The sequence below is a fragment of the Anopheles funestus genome, chromosome 3RL (assembly GCF_943734845.2).
Source record: "Anopheles funestus chromosome 3RL, idAnoFuneDA-416_04, whole genome shotgun sequence".
Classification (NCBI taxonomy): Eukaryota; Metazoa; Arthropoda; class Insecta; order Diptera; family Culicidae; genus Anopheles; species Anopheles funestus.
In genome coordinates, this window is record NC_064599.1 from 47,832,006 (window position 1) to 47,851,853 (window position 19,848).

Here is a 19,848-nt window from a genome sequence, read left to right on the forward strand (position 1 = left end):
TCTCACATTAGTGTATAGATGAGGGTTTCAAAGATTCAGGGCGTATAAAGGATGGTTATGGATGTTGTCTGAAATGCATTTTGATAAGTTATGTTTCACGTCAATGACTCTTTTCCAAAACTTTATTTTAAAGTGCTTCACGTTTCGCTAATCCTACCTTACTTCCATTACAAACCGATAAAAGCTTTCTTTAGCCTTTGATGACGCTTAGTACTTTATCGCTCTACGCATCTCACTCGACATGTTTCATGCTTCGATCCTGGTTTGGCATCGGTGAGATGCAACTTTAGTTGGTTTTATTTCCTTCATGTGGTTGTTTTTTTTTCTAAGAACGGGTTTAGTTTCTCTTTAATCTGTAATGCATGTATTCCACGATGCGCTAGCTGTTATGAATGTTGCTTTCCACATTCATCATTGGCGAAAAAGAATTATTAGGTGAATGCGCGCTTGTGTGTGTGTCTGTTGTTTTGTTTAATTATTTACCTACTTGTCATGCTTCAACTTCTCTGCTTACCAATATTCCCATTTTGAATCACAGTTTTCAAATCAAATTATTTTGAAATGATTTTCTGTTTTGCATCTTTTTTTATTTTTTTTTTGTCAATGTGGCATTGTACAAATTTTGCATGTTAATATGTTACCTTGTTTCGATAGCTATGTCAAATTTGCATACCATGCAATGATCATCGTCTTGATCTTGTTATTGTAGTGCTTAAATACACACTATAATCTCATTGCAGATCTGTTGATCGCTATACTCATTCCAACCAGCTATTATGCTCTACAATGATTTGACATCTGTTTCAGATTCCTTATTTAGTTAGCTTCCTTTGCCTCGTGCATATTATCCTTGCCTTTTCGTTTAGTCTTCTTATACACCTAAATTTAGCTTAGTTATCTTATTGTTTAATTCACTTGCCCGCTCTATAGCATGCTTGCGTGTTTGCTTGTTTGTCGTTAAAGAGTTTTTACTAGTTTTTTTGGTTTTTTTTTTTCTTTTAAATATCATTTAAATCTAAAAGATTTCTCAGCAAAAATTTGCATACAGAGAAGACGCTTCAACTGCTTCACAAAAACAGTGGCATTCGTTTACTATGTAGTTAGGTTTTGTTTTAAATTATTGTAATATTTTACTAACCTTTTCCAATATCCTTCATTCATCGCACTATACTCAACGTGTTCGCCCTGTTTAGATTAATATGCGGTTTTATCCTTATTTGCATGAATTTTACATTCTAGTTGCAACCATTAATGTTCGCTCTGCGCCATTCATTGCACTTTGCCTCCGCTTTTGTTCTTTTCGTTTAGCTATCGCTCTTAACCACGGCCAAAAACAGCCATTTTTCTTCATTTCGATGATTTTTTAAATTTGCAGATTTTTCTTCCTTTCACCTGAAATTATTGCACAAATTATTTACTTTAGATAAATTTACTTACATTTGCACAATGCTCCACATGCTGACACAGCGACACTTTACTTGCCCTAGATGGTAATGGTAGCGGTTTCAATGCAACACCCTAATGCTTTCTGTTGCATGTTGAATGTTTGGTGTCGTGATGACGAAATTTTGTCTAATACTAGTCGCTTTTATTACGCTCCTCACTCTCTATACACGCACAAACACACATCCAAACATGATTTCCCTTAGCACACGCACAGTGTGCAAGTAAGATATTTGTTATAATCACGCACATAAGTATCTATCAAATGCTGTAGAGTAAGATTTTGCAAAACTAATCTCAAGGATAATTCGATCGGAGGCTGTCTTCTCGTTGATGATCTATGATCGATTACTGTATAATCTACTGCACACTGGAGGTTTCCTCGTCGTAGTGGGCAAACTTTAAGAACACTTGTTCTAGTGTTGTTTGGCTGAATGAGTATTCCTCTATGTCTAGCTCGGTTTTGGCTGAAAGAGAAAAGGACGAATAGAAGAGATTAGACGAAAGACCATGCTATAGTTTACGTCGCATTGTATCGTACCTTTCTCGAGCCGTGAAAAACATTCAGCTAAGGAACTGACGGCTTGCTGTGGTACAGAGTATACTAGCCGATCGGCAAAGCTTTCTTCCAAGGTGGCACTCGGAAACAGATCCGTTACGAAATTGCGCAACGCCATCGAACGATTGTCAATGCAGTTGCTGATAACCGGTGCAATGTGGTCGGTACTTTGGTCGAGCTGTAGCTGCTCCTGGCTGCTGCTGGGTTGGCTTTCGATTGGTGTTTCACTGTATATGTTTTCTATGTGCTTCAGCTTAATCTCCAGCGTGTAACCGGCACCGTAAAGATTCTTCAAATGTTGCGTTGACCCGAGACATCTATTAACATAAAAATGAGTTACTAATCGTTTCTCATCATGCGTGTGGGGTAATGTGCGGTATCTGCTTACCTTAGTTCTCCTTTAACCATTATCCCAACGCGTGAACAGAGCGCGTCGGCCTCCTCCATCGAATGAGTCGTCAACATAGCACATCGTTTACCATGGAAACTGGCCAGAATAGTGTCCCAGAGGAATCTTTTCGACTTTGGATCCATTCCGGTCGAAGGTTCATCCAATAGTACTACTTTAGGAGCTCCCACCATCGCCATTGCGTAGCTCAACTTACGCCTGGTACCACCTGAGCAGTGTTGGGTTTGTTTGTTTGCATGTTCGTTTATATGCAGCCCCGTCAAATAGGTAGATATCAATCGGTTCAAATCCTTGCCACGCACTCCTCGTATACGCGCATACAGCTCTAGATGCTCGCGCACCGTCACGTTCTTCCACAGAGCATCGTGCTGTGGGCAGTAGCCCAACGTTTTAAAGGCATCGTCTTGATTGATAGTAATACTGTGACCGGCGACGCGAACCGTACCACGCGTCGGAGCCGTTTCACCCGTCATAATCTTCATGGTGGTCGTTTTACCAGCACCGTTGTGGCCGAGCAAGCCTAATACCTCTCCCGCGTCCACTGCAATCGATAGACTTCGTACGGAAATCTTCTTTCTTGGAGGTTCGTCATCCGCGCAACAGCAGCAATTGCCGCATAGCGATTCCTGAGAGAACTCCTTGCGAAGACTCTGGTGAGGGTTGATGAAAATTGGATGACAAATGTTAAGTTAATAATATTCCCAAGGAAAGATAAAACATTATTGAAATGAAACTCATCCAATGTAGCATCTCGTGCACGATCGCCCACTAACCTTGACCAATACTACCGGCTGAGCAAGCGGACCTGTGAAGTCGTCCTGCTGCGTTTGTTGTGGATTGGATGTAAGCCGGAACACGCGACTCCGCTCGTTGCGTACATCCTCATCTTCATATTCGCCGGTGCACTGTTCTTCGGTCATTACATCTTCTTCGCTCTACAACGTAAGAAGAGAATTTGGGAAATGATCCGGTTTTAAATTCACCTGAACTGTATGCGAAAGGCTTACCGCCGATCGATGGAAGAGATCTCGCATACGACCGCCGCTTTTCATCACGTCAGACACACGTAAGCAGAACGCCCAGATTGGAATGTGCAACAGACACCCACATGCCATTACTATCACCTCTTCGGTCATGTAATGAGCCATCGACAGTTCCGCACATGCCGAGCTCAATCGGCACGCGATGTATACCCGGTCGACGAAGTACACCGTTGCGTACGGAATGTACATAGGATTGATCAAGGAAAACACGTAATGTAGTGCTATCGCTGCCTTAACCTCTGAAAATATGAATATTTGGTAGTTTTAGTAACATCGTTTGCAATCGTTTTGTACTACCACATTCTTACCAATTCCCAGCATGTCCAAAAACACAACCAAAATGAACGGGATCAATCCTACAAACGTCAATATATTGGGTAGAATCGATTGCGCTGAATCGGTACGATCAAAGAAGTAAGAGAAGCAAGTGGAACAAAGGATACCGGCTGGCGAGTAGAGAAACACTAGCATTCCCAAGGTGATGAGTGCCGGGGGCTACATTAAAAGAGAACGTCAATTAGAAGCGCAGCTCTTTGCTACATCAATTCATAAACACCCCTAGCTCACCTGCCGGAACGATGGAATGTCGAATAGAAACACAAGCCCAAGCAAAGCAGCACAAATAACTAGCATCAGGCCGGACAGCACGATAAAGTATGCCGATAGGTACAGAGATGACGAGAGTCCATTAACGCGCAGTTGATTTTTGGCTTTCATTTCACGGTCGTACACCATGTCAACGGCCAGCGAGACGGGAATCAGCACAAATATCATTCCCACAAACAGTGCCGACGAGAACGTGCCTATATTGAACTCTTGTGGTTGGGCCGTTTGCTGGAATGGATGGGACCACAGTTCAATACGCAGCATGGAGTCGCTCGAGGTACGGTCTGGGGTAGCACCGGCAGAAAAAGAAGTAGTGCTTGAACTGGTGCTCGAAGGTAAAGGTTGAAATGCCACGTCGTCCAGATTTTCAACATCTGTCCCATCGTCTTGATAATCGAGTGTGGACTGCGCATTGGATGTTGGTACCGGGCCTTTCCGCCCAGGACCGGCACGCTGATAGAGCAGATGCTGAGAGTTTATAGATGCCGGCGTTAGTTCGGCATACACGCGCAGCAGTGTGTTGCTGATCAGATTCAAAATAATCGGCAGACTATGCTGTGTGGTATCGTTGTACAGCGTGGTGATGGATACATTTGACCAGGATATAACATTCACATTGAATGCAGCCATGTGCGGAGCTATGTCAAGTAGCAACGAAAAGTTACCATTATAATCTTCCGTCACGTTGGCCGACCGGTGTAGCTCTGCCAGGAACCGATGATACAAATGTGCCGCCTCTTTCGATTGTTGCTGCTGCTGATGATGCTTCTGGTGCAAAAATTGTGGGATCGGATCATAATGCTTCTGAGACTCACGCTTCTGCTGCCGTTGCTGATGGTGATGGTGATAAACGAAAGCGGCATGAGGCCACCCGGTAGGATTGGTATTGTCGTGTATGGCGATCTTTGTAATGTTGCTACCGTAGGTGGTATTATCGAGCAGTATGGAGCGCATGATCGGAGACAGTACCTGTATGGAATTTAGATACAGCCCGAGAGCCGTGAATGCCAGCGGAAGTATGATCAACAGATACAACCGTTGTATATCCCGGAACAGGATTGTCAGTCGAAGTTTCAGCAGGGCTCCGATCGTACTCCACCTCGACGGATATAGCGGAATGTCATCCAAATCCATCCAGTTCGTGCGGTTTTGGCTATTCAACTTTACTGCCGATGCGGACGCATGCGTTTGAGTCTGATCTTCGTAGATACTCTTGGTGCTTTTGCTTACTCCATTGCGTGATGAACGGTGGTGCTTTTTGCGATGCATTCGTTGGGACTGTGGAGAATTGACGGCCGAAGATTGACCTCCACCACCGGCAACACCACCGCCTACGGACATCGGATGAATTCCGGAGCCGGCCGTACCCTGACTAACACCGTCCGACCCGAGCCCGTTGATAGGTATGATAGTATCAAACTGCATTCGATTATCCTGTAGGGATGCTTTATTTTCCGCGTTTTGCTCGTCGAGCAACGTTTTGGTGTCGTTCTTGAGCGACTGATAACTGTTGCTGCGCTCCTGTAGCGATAAGCTTCTGGGGAGGCCTCTAGTTTTCATGACTTTGCGGCTGAGATTTTCTGACACCGGATAACCAGCCGCCTGTCTATCTTCCTCGTCATCCTCACCGTCTCCTTCTCCGTCTTCCCCTTCACCCGCATCGCCGGCCTTCTGTTCACCTTCACGCTGCGTTTCCAGATGCAGAAATACCTCTTCCAGAGTCGTCATGGACACACCGTACGAGCAGATACCTAGCATCATACGTTTTGTTTTAATCTCATTCTCGATATCATCAAACAGAGACACGAACGAGTTCACCGCATCGTGTGGTAAGATGTAGCTCAGTTCACGGCCGTGCCGACGGGCTTTCTCGGCCTGCGGAACATGTTCGTTAACCAACTTTGTGATGGAAGTTTCGCATGCATTAGTATCCAATACCAGCGTCAGATGATAGCCGATGCCGAACTTGTTCTTTAAGAAGAGCGATGAGCCGCAGCACCGTAATCTTCCGCGAGACACAACGGCCTTTCGCTCCGCCAGAATGTCAGCCTCATCCATAAAATGGGTCGTCAACAGGATCACCTTTCCGTGTTTGCGATTTTGCAGAATGGACCACATGTGCCGCCTCGAGTACGGATCCACACCCGCCGTCGGTTCGTCCAGTATGATAATCTTTGGATCACCAATAATGGCAATACCGACGGAAAGCTTGCGCTTCTGACCACCACTCAGATGCTTCACTCGCGTCTCCGCCGTATCGAACAAGTCAATATCGCGCAACGTTTTCTTCACCTCGCTGTCCACCAATGCCGGCGGAATGCCACGAACGGCAGCGAAAAAGTACAGATGTTCCTTCGGTGTGAGCGTTTCGAACAGTATGTCATGCTGTGGACACACTCCTGTCATACGTCGGATCATGGTCATATCGTTCGGATCACGTACATCGTACCCGAAGATGTATATTGTGCCCGATGTAGGCGACGTCAGTCCGGTGAGAATGTTAAAAAGAGTGCTCTTGCCTGCTCCGTTGTGGCCAAGAATCGCCGTTATCTGTCCTTCGTAGATGGTCAGATTGATTCCATTGACCGCGTTCACTGCCGGTTTGCGACAGGAGTGGAAAGTCTTGTACAGATCCACTATACGGATCGCTTCCTTGCCGCGCATCTCGCGGGACACTGGTTCCACATCGCGTGCCTGATCCTCGAGTGCATTGTTAAACGAGTTGGCCGATTCGCCGTTCAGCAATGGTACTTTTGGCACTTTTTTCTTACACCAGTAGTTTCGGTTCAGACAGAAGCAAGGCTTCTGTTTCGTACCATGGTCCGATGGAATCACACAGTCGAAGTAGAATGCCAGCGCCGCGTACAACACAATGTCAACGACGAGCATCAGGATGGATCCACCGATTGGAATGCCCGGTCCGGTCCAGAGATTGTTCAGCGTAACACCCTGACCGGATATGTCCAGCACGAGAATTTTGTCCATTGCCAGAGCAAACCCTGTGGGGGAAATGAGTGACACGGTCCACAATGCTGCCGAGGTGTGTGTATCGTCGATGAACACTTGCAAGAAGTACAGTAGCGACATAATGTTGACCGCAAAGTTCCCCAGTATGCCAGCAGTCTGGAAATTAGTTTATGTATCTTAGTACATACTAAAAATAAATGGCGAAAAGGTAACTTACCCGAGAGTTGTCAAAGAATGGTGTAATCATGAAGCCGATCAGAATAACAGAAAAGCTGTACAGCAGAATCAGTATAAATACTGGCAGGTAGTTCGTATGTTGAAAGACACCCAACGAAAACACGAGAATCACTGAGACGAAGCTAAGAAATGTTACAAACACGGCGTAGATGACGAACCAACCACACCTGCAGAAGTACCAATGAAAATACATATAAATGATGGCGTTCCGTAAGGCCGGACGATTTTGTTTTCCTTACCAGAAGACGGAATCCCTTAATCCCATTATCTTTAATCCCTCCTTGATGTGGTTCTCCTTCTCGCCGACGATCAGTATTAGCAGATATGTAATGAATTGCGATAGTGCCATCACCATGTAGATCGGAATGACCAGCCTAAACGCCACCATCCAGTTGCCAGTGTAGGCTTCCTTGGGAAACATCTCTAGCGTAATATGAGGTATCTGTAGCTCTTCGTTCTGCGTCACGATCCGGATCTTAGTATAGTCGAGCAGGGTCTGTAGCGCTATAAACCCCGAATAGTAGTACTGATTTACCGGACACGAGTCGCCCGTTTCGATCGGGATTACCGCCGACCAGTAGCTATCGGATTGTCTGCACGTGACCAGCGACGAATACAGCTCTGTCGTCGATGGTGTAACATAGAATGAAGGATTCGTGCGAATTTCGTACCGCAGCGGACCGAACAGTGGATCGTCCGAGTGAAATATTAGTGCCAGGGGCATCTTGCTCGGATCCCGCCAGTAGGCGGCAAGCAATTCTTCCGGCGTTTCGTACACCATCCACTTGATCGGATGTATTCCTGGCTGGTGGCGTCGATTCGACATCCATAGTTCGTTGACCTCGCTCAGAAACGGAACTGTCGTGGAGGAGTTTGGCTGCGGCAACACGGCAATCGTGTGGGCCTTATGGTGTTGAAAGTGTTCGAACAGCGTCGCTGCACCGCGTGGCTCCGTGATGGCGGGAAAGTTGGGATTCGGTATGAGGATTTTCAACACTATCAGTGTGCCCAGCGTGTAGAGCGGCAGAAATACTTCCGCTATCGTTTTGCGTGAGTCTCTGATCTTTAGCTTAAAATTGCGTACCAACGTTGCTCCGAGCTGTTGGCAGAAGTTGCTACTGTTCATCAGCTCCTTTCCCATGGTGCTATTAGTACTGTATGCTTGGCATACGATTCTGTGTAGTAGGTATGTCCAATAAGTGTTCGCCTGTCAAGTACGATTGCTTACCGTTGTCGTTGTAATACTGTGTGATGTAGTAGGAGTTCGCAGAAAAATGATGATGGCACGGCGATGTTCTTAGCTAATGATTATGTACGGTAATCGATTGCAGCGGTTTGAAGTTACTATTGCCTTACAAATCTGTTGCTCCCATTTTCCGAAGCCTTCGATTATTCACTCTACGTTAGATGCTTAAAAAGAAAGTATAAAAATACAAAAAATCGTTATGTCGGACAAAATTTATGAAAATCTATGCAAATAATTCCCTTTGTATTATATAATTATTATTAATATTCTTTTCTTCATCTTTAATTCAATAACATTATTAAACTTTCCACAGCAAGGCACAAAACAAAACAGGAAACATTCTATTGAACAAAACAATGTTAGCACACAAAAAAAGCATGCAACACGCACACAATCCACGTGCAGTTTGTTTACACTTCACCACGCGGTCTACTTGATTCGCGTCGCTGCCATAAACTTTTCTCCGTACACTTATTGCCCGCCAAAGCAACCGGTACCATGCCATAATTTTCTCCCGTCACTCACACATGCACAGATGCGCGTGTGCTTCTTCCTCTCTGGGATTCACCCCATGCAAAACTGCTTCACAACCCTCTCCCTCAACTATCTTGACATTGCTTTGCCGATGATGGGATGATTGAAAAAATTATCGATTTTTCGCTAAGTGTCAAACACTTCCGGATGTATCAAACGCGCCCACGGTAAAATGATTTTCTGCTATATCCAGCTCATCGGACGCCGTCCAAAATGGAGCAGTATCAAATGGTTAATTTTTCTTTTCACATTTTCACGAGTTGTTAGCTCGCACCACTTCGTTGCCTACCTGTGCTGCAGTAGAATGCAGGGGCAATCTTTGCGATTGTTTCGTTTGCTAGTATTAAACACCAAAACCGATGGCTTTTACTGTAACAGCTACATTTCATACTGCTACTTTCTGTTCACTTGTTTTGTCAGCATGTTCATTGATTGTTCGGCACCCGTAAGGGCCAATACTGGCTTTAGAATTTAATGTATTCGCCCTTTTCACACCAGGGCGCTAGCGGTCAATGGTGCAAATTTTCCGTCGGAGATTTTCTCCGCCTTTTAACAGTTGATAATTGCACGACCCAATCGCATTCATTAAACAGTGGATGAAAATAATAAAACGGAACACGCTAAATAGCTTTCTCGAAAGCTAAACTATGTAGAAAACACTTTTCCCACATTACGGATCACTCGCGTACAGGACATTTTCACTGCCGATAGCTTTTCTTTGCAGGACACACAGTGACAATGCACCACCGCCACCAGCCATGTCACCGTTCCGCGTTTTTCTATTTCCCCAGCTCCTCGCGGGATTATGTCAAATCGCGTGTTCTCGACGTTGCTCACTAGCGTTCTCTATTGGTATTTTTTTTCTCTAGCGATTTAAACAGAAAACGGATTTGGTTTTGTATTTATGCATTATTGTGCAAACATTTAAGTTAAAATAACTGAATTAAAAAATCACTTCGAACTTGATCTATGTACCATTTGAAAAAAAAAGAAATTTACTTGTGATTACATAAATTATTTCATTGAAACCAAGCTGTAAAACATATCGCATAGATAAAACGCCTTTAATGTTTCTTCACGCTGATTGACAGATTTCAGTTTTCGGAATCATGGCAAAATCGAAATTAATTTTATTTTATTCATTTATATTTCATGATTACGGATTTAGCAATGTTGTCAACCACAAAGAGCTGAAGTGAGCAAATTTTTCAGCAAAAAAGGCATTTCCTCCTTGTCCTTTGCCTTATCCCGGACATACTCAGTTATCGAAATTAATTTTATAAATATTTTTATTTGTTTCTTCTCAGAATTTATCAACATCCCAATACGCTGATACAAAATCCACACTGGTGCGCATGCGTATTGTAAGCCATAATAACCGGTGAGCTGTGTCTTGGCTATGCTATAAAAATAATCCATAAAATTAATTTATAATATTCATTTGAACGACACATCGAGAACTCACATGTTTTGATCATAAATTTTCACCGCTCATGGTGGAATGATCAGTTTATTTTACAATTATACCGACAGAAAAACGAATCATACTTTTAATCCCAAGCATAGCCATGATGTTCAGTACTTTGTTTTAAATCAACCCCACAAATGAATCAGTTAAACCCTTCTTATCATTTAATTTAAATATCCCATATTGCCTAATGTTTACCCCGCATTAGTGAAAGCTCTAAACCACACGATTGATCTATGCTTTATCACACGAATGAAACATTGCTACTAAAATAATACCTACGCCGTTTAAAATTTCTACTTTGCTTGGATATACGTATTCATGGGTTTGATTTGTGTGTGTGTGTCTCCGTAAATCCGTAAATGGCTGCCCTGCTTAGTAATATCGGTCTACGTAACAAAACGTGAAACATAACCCATTCCTAAGTCTAGTGCAATTAAGTGCTCGTATCATAAATGCTGAAACAAATGATCACTCTGTAAAATCATGACTAGGAAACGATTTCGTATGACGTAGAATAATTCATATTCGTTGGTACTCTGCGCGTATGCTCTATCCTTTTTGGATGGATGTTTAGTGATCTCTTTAGTGTCACGTTTGGTTTGGTCTCACACAGTGTAGTCGTTGTTAGTTTACCTATTCATATATTTTTTATCAATTAATCGTTGAATAGTCATGGCGAATGTTTTAAACGCTCTCCCTTCATTCACCGCCTGCTGGAATGTTTTCGTAGCTTTTGCCTTTGAGTTCTATCAGTGCCGTATGTATCCGGAAATGCAATCGTGACTCCAGCGAATAACCACTGTAATTTTTCCTGCAAATAAAATGTAAATGAGTTTTGCTAGCAATGTTTTCTAATCGCTTGATCGTTTCCGTACTTAGCATCCTCTAGAGCTAGTATGGCTTGGTCTTTGTTCCCTTGATCGATGTAGATCAGTGCCAGTTCCACAATTGCGTAAGGTACAAGGTAATGATCCTCCTTGATATCTTTGTACATGGCAATAACATCCTCAAGGCACCTGCAATGAAATTATCGCACATGATCATAATTGTACTTCTATGGTCACCAATTTTAGGCAACTGTCACGGAACCGTAAATCGTACCGAGTAGCTTGCAGAGGGCTGTTCATCTGCCGCAAACAGGCACCTTTTAGCAGCAACAGTAAAGCTTTGTTATCCGCTGCGTACACACTGAACGCTGGGTTTGATTTGGAGTTTACACGCTCCCCATAGTGTGTGAGATTCTCCTCCACTATTCGATAGACGCCGTCAGCAAGGTGGAAATGTTTGCCCAATATCTTAAACAAATTCCACACGTACATAAGCTCCAGCGCTGGCACGTACAGGAACGATTGCTGGGCGAAGAATCGTTCAGTTTTCTTACAGGCAAATTTCTCCATTGGCAACGATTTGCCTGCTATCCGCTGCTTGTACTTTGGTACCTCCTTCATCAGAGTAGCAATCGTTCGAACCTCGCTGGAATGTAGTTCCTCCGTCTTCAGCATGCACATGATTGATGCCTTCTGATATGTGTAAATGGTACGCGACCACTTGCTATTCTCGACAAGATACGTTGCGAATAGTAACGACTCTCGCCAATCTAGCCGTAAGCTGCAATTATACCTCATTCATTAGCGATGGTGGTTCGTAGCAAAACTTTCGCTAGTAGCTTACCAATTTACCCAAAGTAACTCCCAAAAGCATAGATGATGAAATTGTGGCCAAACGTTCTGTGATTTCCATGATTTTTTGTACCATTTGAGTGCATCGTCCAGGTTACCCTTCATAAATTCCAGACGTCCTTTGAAGAACAGGAACCAAACACCGTCCGGGTACTGTTTCAGTTGTTTAACTAGCAGCTCGTCACAAAAACGCAAATCACCTTCCTTGTGACTGAGTACATAGCACACGATCAGATTATATCCTAGTAAAGTCATCACACACAGCACCTGTCGAATGCCTTCGCTTTGTGAACCGGTGATCAAGTCTTGCATGCCGGATTGCTGCATTAGAAGGAGAAATGTGATAAATATTTGTTCAGTCATGTTATACCTATTTTTCAATTTACTTTCTATTACACACCTTATTGCCAGAAAAACCTATGAATTCCAACAATTTTATGATCCGAGCCGGTAGCAAAGATATCATAAGATTAAACGTGCCCAAACCCATGCGAACGCCGCTTTCGAAGTGAAGCTTCGAACTTTCCGATTCCCACTGGCGATGGTTGAGTATATTGTTGCATTCCCTAAATGAACAATAATCGTAACATATTATTTTCCTGTTTCTTTATAGTAAAATCGACAAGTCGATAACAAAAACTTACTTGTACATTGCGAAGCAATTACGAATCTTCATTCCTCCCTTAATCAGGCTGGTTAACGTTTCATCTTCTATAAAGGTTAGCATTGCCTTCAGCAACAATGCCTCGGCCGAGCAGAGTTCGGCGTGTGCTTCCAAATCCGTGTACTGATCGTAATTCACCTTCTTGAACGTTTTGCCTATTGTTTCCGTAAGGGTGTTCTTTTTCCGATAACGATTGCAAACGTTTAAACACTGCTTGAGCGCTTCCGATGAGGCTGCTATATGCTGCTGTTCGAATGTAAGCATCGCTTCCAGATACGTGAAAACGCTATGTCCGACGGAATGGTACATGCTTGATGTTGCCCTACAAATGAATGATAGAGAACGAATAAAATGGAATTATGTCGGTTTCATGTTCACAAAATTCGCATAACAATTTCGCTATACTTACAGAGGTTTCATAAGGGCTTCAGCTTCATTAAACTTATTGTTAAAGAAGAGATCGACTGCGATCTTTGCCTCAGCAAGCGCTGTTTCTAAATCCAATGCACAAGATGCGCTGTGTAAGAGAATAATATATGATTAGGATACAAAAAATAATAAGGAAAAATCGTCCAACACAATTTTATGCAACCAATGAAAGTTGTACACTTGTTTCACTCATATGTTTTACACATCTGATTAAAGAAGCGCACTTTGTTTAAATCGAAATTTAAAAATATTTAACTATTCGCTAAGCTAACCAGAAGGTAAACAGCAGCAAGTTAACAGTAAATAATATGACTAAAAAATAATAACATTTTCTTATAGCCAAGCGACTTTCTGTTCCACCCCGATCTTTACATCATGCGCTTGCGTTGATTGTGGTTATCAATCGAAAAGGTCGATTGTGCCGTTCATCAACTGGTTTGTGGTGCATACAAGCAATTAGTTGCCCCGTATATACGGTGCAGCATCATGGACGCAAGATGTGTTTGATTTTACTAACTGATCGCGTACTGATCGCTATTGTTTGGTTCGCAAGCATACTAAAAGAGGGTTCAGTTAGTGCAGCAATAATTATGTTTGTTAAACTTACGAGGCTGTTTCCGCATCGCAAGCATCCTGGAACTGTAAAAATAAAAAGAAAGAAAGGCATAAGATTAGTGATGAGTTGAATTATTCTATTAGTTTAATAAAATTTAAATCATCAATTAAATCACTGATCCTATAGAAATTCAAAATGAAATGTGACATTGTTTTTTTTGTTGTAATTAAGCAATTGATTTTTTTATTTAAGTTTCCTTACGGTACTTTTATACAAACAATTTTACATTAGAACACATTCTGAGTGATCAGTGAATATTAAATACCGGTTAGCATCGATGGCCGTAATAACGAGGTATGTAAGACGGTACTACTCGCTTTAAACACACCCCTTCCGATCTGTACTATCATTTTCCGTGCAACTCATGGCGATTTTAACACATTTTCAACCTCAGGTACTAGAGGCGTACAATAGGCAATCAAATGACCGGTAAGATCGACCTGTCAACAGATTCAACTAAGGCTAAGCTAAACTACTCATCCAACACACTACATCTATCGAGTTGTTCAGCCACACCATCCAACAACCGCATTGCCTTAATTATGGCTCCGATCACCATCGGGCTAGGCGCTAAGCAAGTTCAAGTTCAGCAGCTTCACCGTACCTGGTGAGATTTAAATTACCCAGACCGGTCGAAGGTTACAGATTTGCAAGTCCCGCGCGCTGTTGTACTTTCGCGCCTCACATACATATGCACGCAAAAAAAACACAATTTACCCGGTGTGTATCATCGATACAATATATGCATCTACATTTATACAACTAATTGCAAGTAAATTGCTGTTTGCTGTTTTAGAACAATCACTCAACAAAGTGCATTTTCCCGCTGTTGGATAGAATGTTTCTCATGAGGTATGAATTGGCAGGAATGATCGTTTGGTTATATCCTCGAGAATGTTTTCATTAAAGCAAACATTTGTTTTCAATCATTTTGTAGTGAATATTTTAATGTACAAAATGAAACGTTTAAAAATTATGTTTAAACTTTAGCAATAGCGAATAAGTTTGTAATTCTCGAATAAAAAAATCAATATCATCCATGTATGAACAACATCATGACGTTAATCGAAAGTGAAGGTTAACTACATGGACGTAGTGAAGTTAACCTCTCGACAAGGAACGGGGTGAGGATTGCACTGTCAGGATGCGTGCGGATTTGCATCCACAAACCATTTTGTGCGGGAATCCTTTTGACGAAGGGGAGCGATATTGTACGAGAAAGTTTATTATGTTCCACATGGTTGCATACATTTCATTTTCTATAACATTGAACACCAACTTGAGCGAACATGTGCTTAGCGTAATTGCTAAATGAAGCGTAATCGAAAAACATTTAAAGCACTCAAAATAGATAACCTATGGGAAGTATAGTATAGTTTTACTACAATATAAATATTTACGTGAAACTATGCTTTTCTCATAATGATACTAATGATGAGTGATCCTAATTATGGCAATAGTGAGCATTATAACTCATTTTAAATGATGCCATGTTCACTCTAAGAGCGTGGATATATTTTTATCATCAAACGTAACTTAACATTTTTGCACGATTAGTTTAAATAATTCCGTTTTATTATACATAAATCGCTATAATTACTGACAATTCTTATCGTTTCACTTAGAACCATTTTTATAGCATTCATTTATTATTTTAGTTTAAAAAAATATCATTAGGATGTAATAAATTATTTATGTCATGACTTTATATTAAAATATACCAAATTTAGTTGAAAAAGAGCATAATTGGTACTACTTAAATTCGCTAATCTAATTGTGCAAATGGGCGAATTTTGCATTCTATCTTTTGGTCAGTGCATTGTATCTTTTGGGCGAAATTTTACTGTTTTTTTTTAAATTAAGGTTCGTATATTTAGCTCTGTTGTTTGTGTTTAGTTTATATCACGAAAAGATTTGTTTCTATTTACAAAACAATGACTATAGGCCGAAATGCTAGGAACGTTTTAGTCATAATGGGAACATTTTTTTAAATAAGATATTATTGAGTTTTCCAGCGTTTCTAGCATAACCATCACTAAAATAGGGAATATATTCCTGTTCATCGGTCTGTAGACTTCATATAACATCACAAAATATTGTCCACAATTAACTCTTAACAGTAAAAACCGTTAACGATATTTTATGGCCAGAAGTAGGACACTTACGCTACGTATATTTATATCTAAACATAATATTCGTATGTTTCTGTGTCGATAAACCGAATGTTTTAATTGTATTTGAATTACACATCATATCACAATTCTTATGGTCGTACCTTTATTTATATAATCAAACAACAACAATCTAAACCACTAACCGCACGGTTTCGATTATCTTTTTTCCTCAACCGATACAAACGAACCACCCTTCCGATGGGGAAGGGGGCAAAAAGGGCAACGAGTAGGGCAAACCATACCCTTTCGCAAATATGCCATCATGTACAAAGAGATGTAAAAGCTACCATTTCACCTGTCACTCGCTCACTTGGCCATTTCAACCATTAAAGGTAGGCAAACAAAAGACCAATCGGTGGAAACGGTGTAAGTTCCGGGTGACGTAGAAAGTTTATTCAGTCATACACTGTAGGATTAGTGTGTGTCTGTTCGTTACTGTCTACAACATGCAATATGCAAAAAAACATGTGTGTGCAATATTTTGTGTTTGAATGCTACAATGCAGATAAGATTGTTGTACGTACACAAAATTGATCGTTAAGAAAAAATAGTGTTTTCTTGTTTTAACGTACAGAAGACACATAGTTACACATGCGTGATACTATACTACAACTAATAAACAGTTAAAGTTAACAATCAATCGAACTAAATAAATTACATCTTCTATGCTTTTTGATAATCAATCCAAAGTAATGAAGGGTTGAATTTAGTTTATTACTTATTTTAGGATTTATAACCTAATTTAAAGTATCTTATAAATTGCACACTTTCGTGTTGTGCTTTGTTATGTTTGTATAATTTTTTTTATTCAGGTAGAACGACCGTATTGATTGATGTACTAATTTTAAAAAATTTGAAAAAAATCTAAAAATTTATATATTAAATCCAAGTTAATTAAACAACACAAAAATTAAAAAAAATCATGGCGATTTTTAATTCGCTGACGATTCCATTGTTTGTTAAAATATTTTTACAAAAATTAAAATTAATTTATATTTATTTTAAATATTTTATTTTGTTTTACAGGAAAACAGGCATTTGTACATTCAATCGATTACCCAACAACGGTTCGTTCATCAGGAACTGTTAAGGTTTCCGAAACTCCCGCTAAATCACTTTCCTTCACACATGTCACGTGAGCTGTGAAGCTTACAGTGAAGAATCGCCCAAAAATGTGCCCAAGTGGACTGCCTCATTCTGAATACAATTCATTGTAGGCTGCTAAGACCTAGGATAAGGGGAAAAGGGCTGGTAAGTGGGCTGTATCGTTGGAAATTGTAAGCAGCCATAAACCATGCTGCCCGTTACTACGTGCTCGAAGCAACGATGAACGTGACCGGCAGTGACACTTTGTACGGACGATGGATATGAATCCGAACATACTTTTATAATCGCATTTCTAGTAGGCTACACTTTCGCGCTCATGTTCACCAAACGAAAATAGAATGCACAATTGGCTGCTATGCTTTCATTAGACATGTACCTGCTACACCCGCAGCATTGAAATGTGTACAAAAAAAATCGATTGAATTGTACCGGTTTGTGACGTTTTACATTATCCTAATCGAAGTATGAATAGTAGTTCGTTAAACCAAAAAATAAACACGAACAAGATTTACTTCTCCTATGAACTGTAACCTTTTAATCCTTTTTGAGACCCAAACATCAGCAAAACTGGTGCAAAGGTCGCGATTGTTAGGGTGCAGAAAATCATAAGAATTATTATTAATATTACGACTGGTGCGTACATCATGGTTTAACGCATATTAATTCAAATAAAGTGTAAATGAAAGACAGCAGGTTAGAGAATCAAATTAATTTTGATGCAATTCGTTTAATATTTTACCTCGTCATCATCGTCGTAGGTTTGCAGCTGTTGCTGGTTGCTAGATGTCGAAGACGTGGCAGCCGTTGCAGTAGCCATGGTAGCCAAGGAAAGTCTGATTATTTTCCCGTTTTCAAAAACAATACACCTATTCGCAGTACTGGATTACACTTTAAATCACTTTCGGCAAAGGGCTTTATCGCCGTTAACACTTTATTTTCACAATTTTTATCAACAAACACCACCTTTTCATTTGCCTCGTACAGCGCGATTGAGGCAACGTAAGTGATTGTTCATAACAGTAGCTCTGAAACTAGAACAAGCATTTTTGTTTCGATCAACACAGCGCATAATGTGTCCACCGCGTTTCGCGTCGTTTGCAATTTTGTGCACAGTTTAATGTTTTCTGCCACTTCCAGGTGTTTCCGCTTTTTTTATGCTAATGAGCAGCAATTGCAAACCGCCTTTTGCCACGTTTTAACCGTTGCGCCATACGAGCTGCTGGTGACGAATAGTTTAAAATAAATGCAACATTACGCGATATGTTGAATGGTTTGGGCAAATGCTAAGTAAACTATTTATAGTAACAACTACATGACGACGATTATTATTTTGTTTGCCAACTTTTCGGACATCACAACATTTCGGCAACACATTTCAAAACGATAACACTTTTCTCGCCTGTATGGGTTGCAACATAAGGAAAAGATTGTCGTAAAGATGCTCGACCATGCTGAAAGCAATCGTCATAATTGTGACTTAAGAAGTATGCCTTGCCCTGCATATTGCACAACACTGCATGGCACGTTCTAACGCTACCCCAAAAACCTTCACTAAAACAACCTTATCAAAGCACCAGATAAGCTCAATTAGCAGTATATAATGTTGACAGTTTCAATTTGAAAAATTGTGTGTGTGTTTTTGTTTCTGATGTGACGAACCGACAGATCCGACATTAAATGCAAAAACAATGACCACAAATCAATGCTATGCATTTTTTGTCTGCTTTTAATTATTGCTCAGCTAACACCACAATACAATGGTGCAGCAATTGTGTTATAACATTTGCTATTGCGATTTCTTCCAAGCATTTTATCAGGTACCGCTGATAAGAAAGCAGAAGGAAAGAAAAATTAACTTTTACGTCATTCACCAAACATTGTGACACGCAATGCTGTGTTTTCAGTGTATGTTTTTATTGCAAGTCTACATGCACTGATAGTGTTATTGCAAATAAGAAAACGATGCTACTGAAACTGTCCATTTTTGACATCAATTCACTACTTAATTAATTGTGAAAAAAAAATTTGCCTTGGCTGGGAAAAATTAAAGCTGCATAGATGTTTAAAATCAATAATACATAAATAATGGTCGATACTACTCGCTAAAGATTACATTTTGCGAACACTTAGGAACAAGTTACAACAAAGACGAATTAGCAATTAGATTTACAACACACACAAAACACACAATTTCTCACAAAACTGCAAAGAATTACAACTTTAAGTTGTCATAAATCACTCGTTTAACATTATTAATGTTCTTCGTATTGGAGGTCTAGGTTGGCCTTGCACTACACGCATGCTTTCTGAACCAAATTTTCCTGGCGTATTGGTTTGTGTGCTAAAAAAAAAAAGAAAACAAAACACTTTTCACCACATTTGCTTGCCCGCTGCCCTATACCATTCAAGTTAGTATTTGCCGTATTTGTGAGTTGAAAATAATCCAATCAACCTTGCTTCATCAGGGATTCGTGTTGAGGTAAATATTTAAACAACACGCACGTACATAAGCGCACCCGAATATTTAGTAAACCTCCAGTATTTCATGCTCTGTCCGCTAAACTTTATTTTTGTTTTGTTTGGATTAGTTCTGTTAGCATTACAGAGCATGGATTTCTATTATAGAGAGATTGATAATTTTCATTCTTTACACTCCGAATACAA

General features: G+C 40.7%; 2 protein-coding genes across 2 annotated transcripts; both read right to left on the reverse strand.

Moving 5' to 3' along the window:
* Nucleotides 1-78: 78 nt before the first annotated feature.
* Nucleotides 79-10,190, reverse strand: LOC125772335 (cholesterol transporter ABCA5-like). The gene is made up of 11 exons (XM_049443915.1): nucleotides 9,334-10,190; nucleotides 8,493-8,674; nucleotides 7,504-8,439; nucleotides 7,245-7,431; nucleotides 4,022-7,183; nucleotides 3,763-3,949; nucleotides 3,419-3,693; nucleotides 3,185-3,346; nucleotides 2,391-3,061; nucleotides 1,985-2,319; nucleotides 79-1,910 (listed from the first exon to the last, which is right to left on the reverse strand). The coding sequence occupies exons 3-11, from the start codon at nucleotides 8,403-8,405 to the stop codon at nucleotides 1,804-1,806; spliced, it is 5,988 nt and encodes a 1,995-aa protein (XP_049299872.1). The 5' UTR covers nucleotides 8,406-8,439; nucleotides 8,493-8,674; nucleotides 9,334-10,190; the 3' UTR covers nucleotides 79-1,803.
* Nucleotides 10,191-10,505: 315 nt separating this feature from the next.
* LOC125772351 (tetratricopeptide repeat protein 39B-like) lies at nucleotides 10,506-19,741 on the reverse strand. Its single transcript, XM_049443962.1, has 10 exons — nucleotides 19,637-19,741; nucleotides 17,924-18,215; nucleotides 13,895-13,926; nucleotides 13,268-13,375; nucleotides 12,839-13,180; nucleotides 12,595-12,760; nucleotides 12,187-12,515; nucleotides 11,617-12,123; nucleotides 11,391-11,531; nucleotides 10,506-11,326 (listed from the first exon to the last, which is right to left on the reverse strand). The coding sequence occupies exons 2-10, from the start codon at nucleotides 17,999-18,001 to the stop codon at nucleotides 11,215-11,217; spliced, it is 1,815 nt and encodes a 604-aa protein (XP_049299919.1). The 5' UTR covers nucleotides 18,002-18,215; nucleotides 19,637-19,741; the 3' UTR covers nucleotides 10,506-11,214.
* Nucleotides 19,742-19,848: the final 107 nt, after the last annotated feature.